This window comes from Anoplolepis gracilipes, chromosome 8, assembly GCF_047496725.1.
Source record: "Anoplolepis gracilipes chromosome 8, ASM4749672v1, whole genome shotgun sequence".
NCBI lineage: Eukaryota > Metazoa > Arthropoda > Insecta > Hymenoptera > Formicidae > Anoplolepis > Anoplolepis gracilipes.
The window spans coordinates 2,677,488-2,696,145 of NC_132977.1; the positions used below are offsets into that span (position 1 = coordinate 2,677,488).

The window sequence follows — 18,658 nt, forward strand, 5'->3', positions numbered from 1 at the left end:
ATAATATATTATTTATTATAATATTTACTATAATATATTATTTATATATTATATATATATACTATATGTATATATATTTATATCCGTCGTAAACGCATGCATCTATCACAGAATAAATATGGTCGGAAGACCCGCGAGACGATGGAATAACGCGAGATCGCCATTTACATATGTATAATGACTCTTAGCCTGTCCAGACAAACTTACATAGGTGCATAAGCATATGCATGAGGAATTGATTGATCCATTAGCGCATAAGAATAGATCAATTCATTTTCTTATGCATATGTTTATATGCGCTTATGCAAGTTTGTCAGGAGGTCTTTACATACGCACGACACACGTATACTCGCGCGCACACGTTCTCGATCCGTGAACGCGTCTCGCATTTTTGCAAAATTGTCGATTTGGTTCATGTTTCATCTGCACGCAATTTCTCTACAAATTTATTCTGTACACTTTCGCACAATCATGGAAAAGGATTTAGAAGGTTGAAATTTATTCAAAGAAACTTTCGCATTTTTGCAAATCTCACTCGTGATTTAATAAAAAAACCTATTTCCCGGGAACGTCAAATCGAAATAAAAAAACTTTATACGAGCGCAGCGAGAATTTAAATAAAGATATTAAGATATTAAATCAGCATAAAATTACGTACGTACACACAACACACACATTTGTACATAAATAATATTGTATATATACATACACATTACGCTCTTATATTACGATCCTTCATGATTGCTCCGCGTGTAAAGTTCATTCAACGTCAGCAAATAATTGTTACATATATAGCAATAATATAGTTACATTTACAACCTCTAAGATTGCGTCTGTAATGCATTTCCTTGTATTTCTTCTCCTCCTCTCTCTCTCTCTTTCTCTCATATGTCCAAGTTGGCATTTGGAATATTTTTTCGGACTAATACTAACTACTTTTTATAATGCGAAATCAAATTTTACGTCTTAAAGTTTTGTAATAAATTCATGGCATTGCTCGTTCCGCAGGTCTATATTTGTAAATATTTTTGATCTTTGGCTCTTTAATTACACATAGGTGTCAAACGGATATGACCTACGAATATGTTAGTTAGTGTGTATATATGCATCTGTAGAGCAAAAATAAATTATACGATTGTCTAGCACGTGATATTACGAAAGTCAAGGAAAAAAAGAGTCAAAGTCCTCTCATGCAATATTTGAGTATAAGAATTCTCCATGTATACATACATACATACGTACATACATACATACGTACATACATACATACGTACATACATACATACGTACATACATACATACATACGTACATACATACATACGTACATACATACATACGTACATACATACATACGTACATACATACATACGTACATACATACATACATACATACGTACATACATACATACATACATACATACATACATATATATATGGTTTTGTACAAAGTCATATCCAGTCGCATCCACGTGCTCGAATTGCTTTAGTATTTAAATCAATAGAGGTAATTTTAATGTCACTATGACGGCGAGTGTGTACAATGTAAGGTTCACAACCATGTAATTATTTATCGAACTCTTAAGTTAAATGTGCGAGCGAACATTGAAAAGAGAGAGATCGGTCTATACCGATATAGGAACTTGAAACGAGTGCGAAATTTTTAAAAAACGATAGTAAATAGTCTTTTGTAAGATACACATACAGGACTGCTCTCTTTCTCTCTCTCTCTCTCTCTCTCTCTCTTTTTCTTTTCCTCTTGCTCTACTAAACATGTTTAATTATATTTTGCTACAAAAAATTATCCAAACATATATACGCATGTGTACAAAAAATATACCGCGAGTATTGCACACGCATACATATATATATATATATAATAATTACTTCAAACGCAATATGTAAAATGCGTCTTTTCAACGAGGCATACACTTTTGTCTTACAAACGTTTCACGGAACAACGTGTGTATGTGCGTGATAGTGTACGCGCGTCACACAAAAAAAAAATCACATACAAATATATATATATATATATATATATATATATATATATATATATATATATATATATGAATATATTATGCATTATTTAAATACGGATCTCTCTTTATATATATATCCTCTTGTCTCATTATGCGCGTTATATTTTTCATTCGCAGACAATATATACTCTGGTTTTTTCGGGGGAGAGAGATAAAAGGGACGGGGGAGAGGGTGCGTCCCTCTTTGATTTAATATATATATATATATATATGTATATCAACTTTATAGAATCTTTTAATAATTTTTCTTATCTTAAATAGGCTTTTTTATAATCTTCATATATAGATTCATCAAATATATTCCTAAACAGGTAAACATGTTTGATTCTTACACTCTATGGTACGCGAAAATCATACGCGGTAAATACTTTCCTCTTACATGTGGTCTTTGATCAGTGTGAATGTCTGTAAGCGTCATTTAGGAAGCGGAAACTTACTTTCGCTTCGTGATTGTGTCGGTTTTCACTGTAACTTTGTGTGATTTTATTTTGATTATAAATACTTTTTTAACTCTCTATCTGTTTTTCTCTAAGCCATCAAAAAACACAACATTCTAAAGTCTTTTCTGTATAATCTTTATCAATTCAATTTTTTGCAAGCAATAATAATATAAAACCTGAATAATGATTGTACCAGCGTTAAAGGTCGCGATTATTATTTATTTATTTTATTCTTCTGTTTTTTTTTATTTTTCTCACATTGCAAATAATATATTTGTTTGTATTCAGAAAGCTTATATACTTAAAAAAGAGAAGATATTCTTAAATACGATTCTATAAGTTTTTTTCGTAAAAGATGATTAACATGATTAATTATTCTTTTTGTTTTCAAAAAAATAAAACGTGTATCGAAATTTTTAGGCAAGATAAGGCAAATTGTTGAGATGAAATAATATAGTATTTTTTTGTAAGCCATCAACTATAATTATTACATATTCATGAGCATTTAAAACCCATACAGCACGAATCTTTCAGTTATATTGCAGCAATGTTGCAAAAATATTGTAGCAACATACAATATTTTTGCAACATTGCTGCAATATAACTGAAAGATTCGTGCTGTATGGGAATATTTGTATTTCTCTTAATTTTTTTTTCAACATTCAATATATTAATCATTAGTCCCTTATTAAGAGAAAATACAAATATAATAGGTATGTATTGATTAACATGATTAATTATTCTTTTTTTTCAAAAAAATAAAACGTGTATCGAAATTTTTAGGCAAGATAAGGCAAATTGCTGAGATAAAATAATATAGTATTTTTTTGTAAGCCATCAACTATAATTATTACATATTCATGAGCATTTAAAATATTTGTATATCTCTTAATTTTTTTTTCAACATTCAATATATTAATCATTAGTCCCTTATTAAGAGAAAATACAAATATAATAGGTATGTATGTGTATACAGATGTATGTATATGTGTGTTATGTATACAGATATACATCTTCGTTTATAAACCGTTTGTCTGATCAACATTCTTTTAAAAATATAATGAGATTTTTCGCTCACGCGTTCTCTCTATACGTTAGTTACCTAATCACAATTATCTAATCATAATAACTATTATTTAAAATTCGCGCATTATATAATCACGGAGATTCTTTCTTGGAACTTTATTAGGACTAGATATAAGGGTCCTATTTTCCGCGCCTATCAATAATAATGATACCGAAAATTCGATAATCATCGCGATTGGTACGTTAATATTCTGTCTCGCTAATATAATGTGCGTCGCGAAAAATTAATCAGGTGTCTTTACTCGTGAACATATTTCAAGCTCATTGTGTGTGCACACGACTATGTAAATATTGTTTGAAAAATTATGGTTTTTACTCCATAATTGTGGATAAATTTTCGTACGATGAACATTCAGAGGACTATATATATTTTATTAAATGGCAGAAAGAACGATCGTCTATTGCTGATTTTTCGGATTTCTCGCTCGTAAGCCGAATCCTGTATTGCATTGATTTCATATTGCGAGTATGCTTTCAAGACGATCTGTCAATGTCATCACACCATCGCGAAGATGGGAATCGTGAAGGAACAAAATTCAACATAAATTTCGATTAAATATCTTCGTTAACATCAGAGATGTGCATTATTTGAAATAAATGCATTTAAAATAAAAATGTAAAATGTTTATTTTGTATTTTGCATTTAAACTAGAATACAGATCTAATTTCACGTAAAAAATAAGAACGGATAGTATAAGATCTAATCTAATTAAATAGATAGATAATAAAAAAATAAGAATTTAAATATAAATAAATATAAGAATATAAATATTTGAAAAAAGTCATTTTTATTTTAAAAAACCATTTTAAAAATGTCTACTTTTCATTTCTTATTTTAAATGGATGTTTAAAAATTATTTTGTATTTTGCATTTTTAAACGGAAATGTTACAACTATTTCGCATTTTCTATTTTAAATAAATTTGGATATCCATTTTGCACATCTCTAGTTAACATAAAAAATGATAAAAATCCTGTTTTTTTAATTTGTTTTCATAAATTTGTGTCTCGTATTCTAAAACTTTGAGATACCGTAAAGCTTGTTTTAATTTATTAAGATTTATCGCATCATAAAATATCTCCGTAATATAGGATTTGTCGACCAGAATGCTGCGTATAATCGCTATTCTCATCGAAACTGTTTGTAAATGATTTGTGCAGTTTTATCCTTCGTGTATATATATATATATATAGCAAGCTTCGCGTTGAAATATATTCCTTCACGGATAAAGTCTTTCGACGCTGAGTAGTTTCTTCTTTCTGCGAGCTGGTACAAAATCTCGTTTCGGAACTTTGAAAAGTTTGAAAAAACTTTCAAATTATGCATATAATCTCGATTGCTTCGTCGGTATCATTATATACGTACGGTCGTTTTTTTTTTTATTTTGTATCCGTGACTGAATATTATCAATTGCATCCTGATGATTCAGATTATTCCTGCGCAAACCTAATCGCGCTATATACTTTCATTCGAAATTTTGGCAGACTTATGACTAAACTAAAAGTTTTTTTTTACCGTGCTCGTCCATTAAGCTTAGACTGCGGATCCAGCGTTGACATTGGTGAACATGGTGGTCGCGTTGACGAGCTGCGGTGCCATCGTCGGGCTACTGTTGACGCAGTACGGCTGTATTTTGCCGTGAGAGCAGCTGCCAGAATTGCTGTTAATTATGAGCAGCAGGAGACCCGAGATGGCGGCCAGGATACCGGCAGTCATCAGACCAAGCGCCGGCAGTTTTTTCGACGAGAGGACGGGTCCCTCCTCGAGCTTGAGGTAGCAGAGGCCGGGCAAAACATAGGCGAGCGGTACCGCGGCGAGGATACCGTTCAGCTCGAGGACGAGGCCCAGGCAATCCGTCAACATGGAGATCAGGTACGCCGCGGATACTATCGTCAAGGTGATTATCAGGTACTTGCGATCCGAATTGGGCACGTATGCTTCGTGCCCTTCCAGTTCGTCTGTGCCCTTGATCGCCGTCATAAGCACCTGCGATGTAATAACAAAGATGTAATAGTGATTATATTTTTAGTCATTATGCGCGATAATCTGTGTCATGTAGGCGCAAAAAAAAAAAAAAACGTGCGAAGAAGAGAAGATTTACTTCACGCGTAACGAAGCATTCGATCGGAAAAGTGAGCAGTATGGTGCCGCTGAACATGACCCTGGCAAAGTTCATCAGGTCGTCATCCCAGCAATAATTTTCCATGAGATCTCCCTGTACGTACGACGTGAAAGTGGCGTAGCCGACGATCCCAAAAGTCGCGGCGATCAGGAAGGACGTGAAGAGGGACCAGTGGGTCACTACGTCCCACTTTTGTTGAGTCGCTCGTTCGATCGAGCCGTAAATTAGGAAGGTATTGTGGTGGCACATGAAGGCGAACGCCATTATACCGACGGACGGAACGACCCCCGGCAAATTGGCGAATCTCCAGCTGTCGCGCTGACTCGGACTGCAAATCAATCACGCCTAATAGGATTACACATAGCGATTTTACAGCGCGGGAGCAATCATGCCCTTCCGTTTTTCGGTAAGTAAAACTTTCGCTTACACCATAGCGGACATGGTGTCCATCCGAATGAAGATGGCGAGGAGGATGAAACCGACGCAGACCAGAGAGAGGAAGGAGATCTTCGCTAATCGCGCAACATTTCTGTACAGGCAAAGCGGAATGATGATACCCAGAGTCGCCAGGAGAATGACAACCTGTCGATGCGCGAAGATATTCGTCTCGTCCATCCCCGTTACTCTTATCAGGACTTTTGTCACTGTATCGCCGACGACGACGTTGTAAGAGACCATTGCTGCAACGTTAAAAACGGTTATTTTTACACGTTGATGAGAGGAGAAGAAAAACGCATCTCATAGAAGATTGTTCTGCATCATACCTATGAACGGATAGATGAATTGCAACGCTGTGAGAATGTAGAATCCAGCGCGGCCGAAGCTCGCTCGCATCAGTCCTTGGTAACTCATCTCGCCGCAGATGTGTCCGCTTCGCACCATGAGGATCAACGAGTAATCGGTCAACGCTGCTACCAAAATCAACAGAGCGATTCCGAGACCAAAGCCAGCCTGGTGCAGAGCGTACGGTATTCCTATAAAAATTCACATCTTCTGAGACATAGTCTCTTGAGCTTCGCAAATATTTTACAACGTAACACTCAAAAAAATATTTTGTTAATGTAGATAGATTTCTAGATGTCTCAATTAAAATTTATCGCTACTTTTTGCATCTGTTAAAATATTGTTTGTCACGTATAGAATTTATAGCAGCAATATTCTAGCAATACTTCTAGAAAATTTAGATCCCATTGCCAAATATTAATCACAAATATAATTATCCTTGACAATATAGGCCTTAAAGATATTATTTTATTTCGGTTCTCATTTACCGATCACGCCACTGCCGATGATGGAATTGATGAAGTTGAAGCTCGCGAGCGGTAGACTGCTAAATTTGCCAGATTCCTCCTCCTCCTCTTCCTACGCAAACACGTGTCGACATTACTATAGTGCCGTTTACGGTAATAACCGCGAGGATACCAATATATATATATATATATATATATATATATATATATATATATATATATATGCGAATATGGCGTAACATTAATTAGGTAAAACATTGCATATTCACGTGCGCTCCTGTATATTCCGCGAAAATGTCCGTATATTTCGTGGTTGATGAATATTAATGACACGGGTACGAAAAGGCATTTTAAAGTGTCGCTATATATGTAAAGTGTCACGCTGTTGTAAATTAACACTCCTCTCTCTCTCTCTCTCTCTTTCTTATAGGCACGAGCTAATAAATAATTCCGGTAGCCAGCGGAATAATTTAGAGCGATATGCGATACCGCAGTAAGAAAAGGGACAACACGATAAAAAAACGAGTATGATAACGTCAAGTGGTCTTTTGTCAATTGGTCAAAAGTGCATCGCCAGTCGATCATTGGAACGTCAATAATAGGCGTCAATTAGTGGAAATTTCTGTTTACACGTTAATCTCTCTCACTGTATCACATGAGTCACTACGATGGATGGATGGAGCTTCGCGAATTATAGAACGAATTGCAGTAGACGGAACGCAAAGTTTAATTAATCGTTTCTTGAAAAATGAGATGAAAAAAAATAGATGTGAAATATGTGAACTCTTACCCCGACCAGTCGCCTCATGTCATCGTAGGATTCTTCCGATGCGAGACTGCCGCCCTGCCGAAGAGAATTTTTGAGACAAGTCAGCTGATAATTAAGCAATATTATAAATATATATATATATATATATATATATATATATATATATATATATTCAATTTTTTTTTGTCCCAATAATTAATGTACGTACACGTGTCTTATTTTTAATTTCGCTTATTGATACACAGTGGGTGTACTTTTACTGGCAGTTTTACAAACCGATATGATAATTCTAGTTGGAAAAGACTAATATATATAAAATGAAAAAGAAAATCTGTAGAGAAAAGCACGGTTGAAATGAGCATATTGAACGAAATGTCATTGCGGAAATTTCTCACGGTAAATTGAATCGTCAAGAGAGTGTCTGTCTCTATCTCCTTCCTCTATCTCGCCGCGCCGACAAAAACTTCAATTAAAATGCTAATCTCTCGAAAATATCAAATCCATTCGTAGGAAGACATAATTGTGTATTTTTTGTTCGGCTTGCGCGATTATACCGCGGTATGAGAATCGGGCGAATTGTGAAACAATAAAGATATATATCTCTGCGCTTATAATCGCGATTTAAGAGAGCGCAATGAAATCAACAAAGTAGAGAAAGCCGTGTGCAACCGCAGCCGGCTACAACTTTCTCGTACTTTTTTTACATCCGTTAAAAAGGCACAGGACTCTCCGATGTAGACTTTCGTTAAAGTAAATACGCGACAGGATTACACGACAGGATGCAGTAGCTATATCTATCGAATAGACAGAGAGTATCTGAGATACCTGTCAAATATATACACATATATATGTGCGTATTAAAGCTCGAAAAATATAAAGACGACGTTGGAAAGAGAATACGATACTAAAATGCATTATTTATTCCTATGGTTTAATGATCCGTCGCTTTGCGTGAAATAATTTCGCGGAAGTGGAAAGAAACCGGAAACGCCGGGGTTGAAATTATCGGCCGACGTGGCAGACCGCAAAACCCGAGATAGACATTTCTTAATTATTTTTACTCACGTCTTCGAAATTCTTCCTCGCGTCCAGGATGTAGCTCTTCTCGTTGACATCGTCGGACGCGGCGTGGGCCATCCTGGAGGAATGATCCTCGTTCTACGGGATTCTCCGCGCGAAAAAGGTGATCTATCTATCTAACTAATGGGAGAAATGATAGCGCGAAAAAAACGTGCGAGAAACTTAAAGGGAGGGAACGAGGCTCGCGGGCAGGTCCGTGGACGTCTAAAGAGTTCCGGCCCATCTTCCCTACCCCTTCTTCAGTTTCCCGCTTTGCGTCTTTCCCCTCGGCATCACTCTCTCTCTCTCTTTCTCTCCGCTTTCTCGCTGCTTCCCTTATTCTCTCCCCCCGTTCGTCGACAGCCCACGCACGCGCGCGCACATATTTTCCCGTTTCGCCAATTCCACCTGCTGTTCCTTTCTCCCTTTCTCATCAATCACCTTTATCGAATCATACTTTAATATAAAAATCTTGTTTTCCCTCTACCAGTCTTTCTACTTTTCTTTTCCTCGGGAACAAAGAAATTTGCCAATCTCCTTGTCTAGCCAACGTACGCCCACGTATCCGCATCCTCTATTCATACCCTTCATCCCTTCTTTCCACCCCTCTTGCCATTCATTATCTCGTCCCACCCTGGGACTATCTCACCCTTCTCCTCCTGTTTCCCCGGTTGATCGGCCGCGTCCTATTTCCTTTTTATTTCTCGTTCCATCGAGATATCACAGCGTATATGACTAGGACAAGTTTATTGATTCTGTTGATGGCGTACATCCTCGTTTATCGCAGAACTCCGTTCTGCATGTTGTTCTCTCGTTACGATTGCGTGAGATGCGTAATCGCCAACCGTGTGTTTTGATATCAGATTGTTACGATCAAACATATAATGCAAACATAATATACAAGCTTGTACATCCACATACTATTATATAATGCTAATATAATCATCTTGCGATAATCTGATTATAAAGGAATGAGCTCGATATTAACATAATTAAAATAGAGACCGAGTTCTAATATAATTTAATAATCTAATTTCAACGTTTAATCAGATCGAGGAAAGAAAATATCAAATGACTTGCGCTAATATAACTTGTTATATTACTGCATTTCATTAATCTCTAACTATAATAACTTATATGTAAATTTACTATCTTATTAACTATGTAAATTTACTAACGCAAATCTTTCCACCTCCTCTTATAAAGGGAGGGAGTCCTTGTAGGTACTAAAAGATTTTAAAAGCGTCAAAAAGAACTGAATTTCTTGCAACCTTTCAAAATTATATTTACATTTGTATATATACAGATTGTATTCACATAAAGTTCAGGTAACAATTTACATTGTTCGGTGAAGAACTAGTCGGAAAACTGTCAGAGTGTAATTACATCCTCATTCCCTTATTTAATCGCAAAATAATGGGAGTCCTGAGATATGTTATATTTAAAATAGGAACGGAACACAAGGAAATTAACTCGATTTTTTTTTTAACTACTCAATTTATGACGCGCGAGAATTTTTTATCAATATATCCTTTTAGATGATAAGATAATCTGTTCATGTACAATCGTTATCGATATCGCTGCGCATCTATTTTTACTTTTCGGTGCTTTTCGCGCGTTCTAATCTGCTTTTTCGATATATATATATTTTGCAATAATTTGTCCTGGTAATAATTCGTTGCATCTCAGACGGCCGCTTATTCAGCTCGATTATAACAGAAAACGCTTCTGCGCATTCGATTATTCTGTGATTTAAATAGCGTCTTTATTTTTCCCATTTGTTAGGCCTGTAATTGTTGCGAAAATGTCAATCTCGCATTTAGGTGTAACGTAAAGCATTTATTAAAAAGAAAAAACAAACAATCGCACATAAGCGATAAAAAAACGAATTTAATCCGTTTCTTGCAACACGATTGACTAAAAGTAATAACTCTATAGTCGTAAACAGACTATATCTTTGATATACGATCAATTCAATCAAATATATATATATATATATATATATATATGTACCGCGTATATCATATAATCTAAATGATTGTGGATCCATGTTCATTGATCGTTGCTCGATATTTGCGTCTGATTTGCAATATCCTTCTATCTGTGTGTTCGATACGTTATATTGTATCAAATCGAAAAAATGTGTAAAATACTTTCGATCAGTAGGCAATACGATAGCTTAAATAATAAAGATCATACAACGCATTCTTTACATGTCAAATGTAAGCGAAGAGTTCGACGAAGAGTTGAATCATCATCGGAGCGACTAGATTGCGTTATTATTATTAAGAATGCCTCTGATGCTTTTGAAATCGAAAATAATTTTCCATTACATTTCTAAGAAAATATTGTTGCCGGTTATCACATAGGAAAGACCTTTGTGCTGCCGTACATTATTAACCAACCATCGCGAAGGAAGGGAACGCGCATGGCAAGAAGATAAATAAAAGATGTGATTATGAAACTCCGTAATATAAGTCTAATGAAAAGCGTACCTATATATTAAATGTGTGTATCTGAAACCGCGCCTTCTGCGTGTCACGCAAGATTGGAAGTCGATTACACAATCTCCATGCGTGGTATCCGGATATCCGGTCCAGTGATAAAATCAAATTGTCCTTCGCTAGACAACCAGATTCGCGTGTCCACGATAGGAAGCGGTGCGATTTGTATTCGTATAAAATTGAATTGGAATTTCAATCAATATGTGTAGATATGATTCCATCTGTGTCGCGCATCGCCGGCTGATCGCCCAACGTGACGTACAAGTACGTTTTTATCGAAACCCTCGGATGTACGCGTGAAGTCTCAAGAAAGCCTCGACGGGTCGGGACGTGGTACTACCACCCAGCCGTTGTTTCCAGAAACGGCAGGTCCTATCGTTGGCGTGGCAGCGGCGGCGGCAGCGGCGGCGGCGGCGTTCGTTAACGCTCCCTTGATCCTCTGATCCTTCATGATCTGCAATTGTCGCTGTAGGTTACGACACAGCTTCAGCAGCGACTCCTGAAAGTTATCTCGCAATAATTTTCGGGATTGAAAACTCAAAGAAGTTCTTTAAAAGAGATAATGTATATTGAGATCTAAGCTAGTGTGTAAATAAAATGTGGGATAAAAAGAAAGAAACCTTTTCATCTTCGAGTTTTCGCAACTCCTGCTGTTGCCTGAGACTGTCGATGCTAAGATTCTTCAACATCTCGTTCTTGTGCTGGCTCAACAACGCTATCTCCGTTTGCACCTTGAGATACTCCTGCGCTATCTGCTTGTGCTCCTCGAAGATCTCTCGAGAACGTTTGCACGTGTCGTCGGGCGTAAGAGGCCTCAGGTCGGCGTCCAAGAGGCGACAGACATTGCCCAAGTCTTCGCTCGTGGTGCTGCTACCTACGGCACCGCATTGCGTACAATTTATTAAAGATGTCGACAATCGCGAGATTATTTTCAGTGGTATTGAAGCTTAGGCTTTAGATATCTCATCTTTCACAGAATATTGTACATGAATTATCGGGTTCATGAAATCACTAGAATCGTGACATTCGATCAAGCTCTACCGCACGCTTATCTTACCGCCTACTGTTACTAATCTTATACGAAGAAACGTATTTCTCTACAACTTTAAATACGCTTGGAGCAATTGAGCAAACGACTGCAAGCTTTGCGCGGAGAATCCAATGAACGTATACTAACGCAGTAGGACCCAGCAGCGTTTGAGAGTGTCGGTGCCGACGGTTTCCGGATAGTCGTCGCACATGTCGATCTTTCTGAGTAACTGCCGCTCTCGTGCGAGCTGCAGCTACACCGACGACGTTTTAACGTCCACGATTATCTTCCGATCCCGTCAGCATAATACCTTCGTTTCTCGCAAATCAGGGAGATCGAGTTTCTAGAGATAAGACGAGGGTCCTTGGAGATGGTTCGAGTTTCACGATTACGATACCAGGAATCTTAAAAGTTCTTGTTATCACTCTCTGATATCGCTCTCTCTCTTTCTCTCTACGGCTAAATTTCAATGGAATGATCCGGGAATGGCCGTGTCAAGTAGAATCAATTCCCGGTCGGATCGATCGGATGTGTCCTCGATAAAATCGAGCTCGTATTGCGCGCTTGGCGACCCGCGCGATCGACGGGACGTGCTCGTCCGTAGGGAGTCGGCTCTCTACTAAACAAACGCACGTCTATATTGGGGATGCTGACTCAGCCACACCTGCTTCTAAATACCCCCCCACCTATATCCCTGACTCCTCGACGAGGAACACCGCGACGAGCTCTCGTATACGCGCAGCCAAGAACAAAACGCGCTCCGTGGCTTGATTCATCCTCGAGAGAATCTCGTGTCTGGTTCTTTTTTTCTCTCAGTCGTCTCTTTCATCTCCCTCCTCTCTTTGCATATCACTTTGCCTCCTTTCGTCCTCTCTCTCTCTCTCTCTCTCCCCTCCTAACGTTCTTCCGCTATTTCCACAATCGCCTCTCTGCTGCTCTTCGTCGTCGTCGCAACGTGCCAATCAAAAGCGAGTCACACGTCCTACCGATTAGTCGTCAGTTAAATTTAGTGCACGCGGCACTCGCTATTGCGGCTACACGGGCCCTTTGCCAGGATACACCGGCAAGCTCCGTCGATCGACGAACCCTCGATGAATATAGCATGTAGAGCTCGCTTCTTTCTTATCATCCTTCCGATCGATCGCTATTAATTTATCTGTACAACTCTGTAATTATATATATATATATATATTATCTAACACAAGAAGATACTTTTAACTCTTATATATAACGATATACATTTACGTGAACATGTATAAATATATGTCTATAATCATTTACATGCAAAGAGATCTTTCAGATTGCAATTTACAAATACATACATATTAAATTATAAATTATTGAAAAAAGAGAAAAATATTTTCTTATCGTAAACGATCGCTATCCCGATGTTTAGCAACATTTCCATAAATGGGATATTTATCGCGCGCGGATAAATAATTACAACGAATCGCATATACGTGTATAAACGCATTATGCGCGTTAGTCAACGCAGGCGGGAGAGACGAAGACGCTCGAAGTCGAAGAAGGCGCCCGGTGACTCAGCCGCGATGCTTAGTATTCTAGGCCGAAAATAATCTACTTCGTGTACCACAAAGCGCTACTCTGTAAGCTCAAAACGCATGTCAGCTCGCGTTGAGGTATTGTGTGCCATTAAAACGTCCTGCGTTATTTCGTGTATTAGTCATATGTTGAGATTTTAAAGTCTTTCAAATCTTTTTATCGGGACTTTTTGAACGTTTTTTATCTCAAGGTTTTCAAAAATTTTATTGAAAAAAATATCAGGAATTTTTCTTATTTATCCTATATCAGTCGATTATCATATTACGAAACAGATAAATATGTCGTATTTCCAACTGTCGTAATACAAACAGTAGTAGGCGCGATACGTATCATAACATCATTACGTAGACTTAATTCTAATTTTCTCGATGTTTCAATTTGTCCCGTCATATAGGGATGACTCGCAGCGCAACTTCAACAAGATCGTACAGTTATAAATCACAGTTCGATCGCCGCATAAAGCCTAGATAATTCTTGCTAATTCTCTAATGTTTTTGGCAATGTGCCTTCTCAACGCGACAGAGACAGGTCTCGCATAGACAGCCAGTTTGGTGCCGCAGCCCCTTTGCGATCTTTTTTCGGCACCTATTCTAAGAAGGGCTGAGATTCGTATTCGTGAGTACGAATCCCGTCTAACTTTTCCTACTCATTCCTGATTAAATCGAAAATCGGATCTTATACAATATCACACTCTTATAAGCATCACACAATGTCAATCAAGTTTAAATTAAAGATATGCTTTACGTCATATTTAAAGTCTAAAAGTTTGCCAAAAATATTATACTTGATGATTAGAATTTAAAAAAAAATCTTTCCAATATTCAATGCACTGTCTTTTTAATCCCGTGTTGATTGATAAACATTATGTGAAAATAGTATTTATGTGCTCATTTCTTGACAAATCAAATTCACACTATACTACTTACTTTGAATATTTTTCTTCGTTTTCTGTACCACTTTATCTAATCCGGCCATATTATTTGGAATTTCCCAAGATGTGTCAGAGGAACTCGGTAAATCCCAAGCGTGCTGCAACACGAAAAAATTCAGCAATGTATGAATTATCTTTAATAGAAATATTTATGTATTTTAATATATGGTGAGTCATGCAAACTTGGCAATTTTCAAAATGAATTAAATACAACTTAAATATTTATTTTTTGTTAGATAACTCTAAGATGTGGGATACCTTTGAGTACATTACTTCAGCTTATTTATTTTTTAAATTTAAAAAAAAAATTTCACATTTGTCAAATATCCTCTGCATTTATCCTATATTGTTCCAGTCTATAACGCAGATTTCACATTGTCGTTTGCATATTTTCTGGTATGATTATAATTTTTTTTCTGTATATTAATGAAATCAAGGCCAATTTGCAGAAAAAAAATGATAGTCGTACCAACATGATGTAAATAGTGATGTAAAACTTGCGTGATAGACTAAAGCAATGTAAGATATACATATGACAAAAGTGAAAAATTTTTTTAATTAAAAAAATGAATAAAAGATGAAGTATTATATTCAAATGATAATCTATATCCTATTGTTAACAAGAAATAAATATTTAAGTTCTATTTCATTTATTTCATTTTGAATATTATCAGGCTTCTGTAACTCACCCTATATATTACATATAAATTAAAAAATATAAAAAAATAATCAAATAGAAAGATATGATGATTAGAAAAATATAGAAAAAAATGCAACAAACAAAACTAAAACAAAAATGAGATAATTGAAGTTTGCACTATTGATGAAATTACCAACCGGGTCACACTCCACATGTAAAGGAGCAAAATTTTTGTGTTGCAGCGCGGCGAACTTGTCGTCGTATGCTGTTGGTACCGCTGCATTTTGCGAGATCGACGATTTAGCGTTGTCTAAATTACTATTAACGTTTCCAAGACAATGGTTATTCGATACCGGACACTCGTTGGTATCAGGTACTCGTTGAAATTCTAAATTATTTGATTGTGGTGAGAAATTTGACGTGTCGCCGAAGGGAGTTGCGTGACTTGTAATAGGCAACGATTTCTCTACATTGGAGCATTTGTTAACTTTTTCTATAGGTTTTGGAATTGTACAAATAGTACCATTCGCAATGGAACCATTCATCCCAGAATCTAATGTACTGGCTATATCTAATGTATCTTCCCTTGATACTTCATTCTCATCTATGTTATCAGCTTCGCTACCTATAATATATTATATATATTATATATATATATATATATCACATATATTATGTATGTGTGTGTGTGATGCATTGAAATCATGAAAATATATATTGTATACATACTTAAAGAATATTCAATAGGTTCTAAATGAGGACTGAAGAATTCAGATAACTTGGTCATTATCCTTACTACTTCGTCCATGGAAGGTCTTTCCTCTGGTGTTTTTTGCCAACATCTTGAAAAATATAAAATTACATACAGACATGAGAAAAATAGATCTTACACAGATACATTGTAATGCACAATTGCATATTTTTTTAATATTACTTTTTAGTCTACAAACATTAAAAATCTGTCTGTTCTGTATAGAAATATTTATATAAAATTATAAACGGATAATAGGTCTTATTAGATATTAGCTATGCTGTTCTTTTAGCAGAAATTCTCACCTGGTCATAAGATCCTCAATTGGTTTTGGGCATCCTTCTATTAAAGGAGGTCTTTGTCCTACATGAACAGCCCACATTATCCTAAAGGCTGAAACGCCCAAGGGCGCAAGGTCATCAAAGGGTTTTTGACGTGCTAAAACCTCCCACAAAATGATACCCCAACTAAATACATCACACTTCTCCGTATACCTAGATCCTTCAAATACTTCTGGTGCCATCCATGCGGCTGAGCCTTTATTATTAGTCATGTATGTATGTAAATCGCAGGCTGTGCCAAAGTCACAGATCTTAAGCATCTGTCCACCCATAACTAATAATAAATTGGGTGGCTTTAGATCTCTGTAAAATAAACATCAAGTTTTCTCTGGTTTCTCAAAGATACACTGTTAGCAGTATGTCAAAAGTTAAGTTTCTTTACCTATGTATCAATGGTTTTGGTTTCATATTATGAAGATACGCGACGCCGCGCGCACACTGAAGTGTCCAACTCATAGCATGACTAGTAGTATAATGTGGTTGAGGATTACAATGCAGTACTGTAAGTATCAATAAAAATTTCAGTACAATTGATTTGTTGATTAAAGGGAATAATCGATAGATTTCTAGATTAGATATTACCATTATACAACGATCCACCTTCTGCGTACTCCATAACCAAGCATACTGGATTCTTGGTACACGCACCATACAGTTTAACAATATTGGGATGGGCTACTCTGGACAGCTGTCGAACTTCAACGGTGAAGGCTTTTCTCTCTCCTTCCGAATTTATGTGTTTAACAGCAACATCCTGCCCTCTCCACCTTCCTTTCCAGACGACTCCAAAGGAACCTTTGCCAACTACCTATTATCAAATACAAGTTTGAGAGCAAATCTCAATTAATGTATTCAATCAAATGGTCGCGCGTTACAAGCAAAGTGTCACTTGGCAACATGTGCTTCTTCTAAGAGTGTATTCTGTCATATAAGAATACAGTCGCTCTCCCGGTTTGAGGTTATCTAACCGATATATCAATTGCACCATGAAAATGATAAGACTATAAAACGAGTTTGAATCGCGACGATTAACGATCGGCACGTTATCGAACGCATGAAGGATGAACGCATTTCCCGATAAGTATGACGATTAAGAGAAATACGAACACGTTAGACAAGAACTACCTGCTCAGTTTTGATTTCATTATAATCGATTTCCTCAACGAACTGCTGCTGATGGCCGATTATCTCTTTGCTCGCCATCGCACACAGTCGACGTCACATGATTTTCAGGGCACATTTAACCAACGAGTTGCGAGTCCGCGAGTATGTTTACCGAAATTTAGGCTTCAAACAGCCTCACAGATCGCCATTTTCCCGTATCGAGCCGAAGGGCACCGCTATTCCTCCTCTTCGATTTGATTGGCTCCGAGCGGGACGATCGAGGCGCCTCTCGCGCGAAATTGTCGAAGCTTCTAGTCACGCAATTGACAGGCGCGACGTTAGATGACGCTTGCGCCGCGATTTGGAATTTGGTAGTGTTTCGCGCTAAATTCACATGTAACAAGCCTATAATTAAGATTAGCCATTATCAAGTGATTAATCTCGATTCGTTCTTTAAATTATCTCAGAGATGGGTTTTAATTATACAAAATGTGTCTATTTATTATTTATTCATTAATCCTTGCCCTATGGCTTAGGACAGTGTCCGGTTTACAAAATGTGTTTATTTCACAAGCAAAATTGCATACGACGAGATATCACTCAGGATTGTTATTCAACAATCAAATTGTTGCAGTATATTCAACGTTATAAATAAGGTAATTTTTGCATTTTTCTTTATAAATAAATATAGAAAGACTTAAATAAAAGTTAAACAATAAATGTTTTAAAACTGATTCTGATATAATTTTAATATTAATTTGTAACGATAATAATTACCAAGATTTTTAGATATCAATACTATAACCTAATTTACTTTATTTTACTTTATTTAATAATCAAATAAATTATGTAGCTTGTATAAAAACAATTAAAAAGAAAGAAAGAGAGTAACGTAGCTATTAATGTCTAATTATAAGAAAAATAGCGTGAGAATTATTGTAATAAATATTGAATATTAATATCTATATTTCCGTTGATTATTATTGTAAAAGCTATATAATTATTCCAAGTATGTTAAATTTCTGGGA

General features: G+C 36.3%; 2 protein-coding genes across 2 annotated transcripts; both read right to left on the minus strand.

The window, feature by feature from the left end:
- Nucleotides 1–40: 40 nt before the first annotated feature.
- LOC140668432 (putative sodium-coupled neutral amino acid transporter 11) lies at nucleotides 41–9,887 on the minus strand. The gene is made up of 7 exons (XM_072897427.1): nucleotides 8,773–9,887; nucleotides 7,729–7,782; nucleotides 6,960–7,050; nucleotides 6,453–6,662; nucleotides 6,116–6,368; nucleotides 5,668–6,016; nucleotides 41–5,552 (listed from the first exon to the last, which is right to left on the minus strand). The coding sequence occupies exons 1-7, from the start codon at nucleotides 8,842–8,844 to the stop codon at nucleotides 5,100–5,102; spliced, it is 1,482 nt and encodes a 493-aa protein (XP_072753528.1). The 5' UTR covers nucleotides 8,845–9,887; the 3' UTR covers nucleotides 41–5,099.
- Nucleotides 9,888–10,460: 573 nt separating this feature from the next.
- On the minus strand, nucleotides 10,461–17,868 carry LOC140668431 (mitogen-activated protein kinase kinase kinase 7). The gene is made up of 9 exons (XM_072897426.1): nucleotides 17,652–17,868; nucleotides 17,109–17,334; nucleotides 16,909–17,026; nucleotides 16,491–16,829; nucleotides 16,164–16,276; nucleotides 15,632–16,059; nucleotides 14,790–14,892; nucleotides 11,891–12,144; nucleotides 10,461–11,769 (listed from the first exon to the last, which is right to left on the minus strand). The coding sequence occupies exons 1-9, from the start codon at nucleotides 17,727–17,729 to the stop codon at nucleotides 11,575–11,577; spliced, it is 1,854 nt and encodes a 617-aa protein (XP_072753527.1). The 5' UTR covers nucleotides 17,730–17,868; the 3' UTR covers nucleotides 10,461–11,574.
- Between the last annotated feature and the right edge of the window lie 790 nt (nucleotides 17,869–18,658).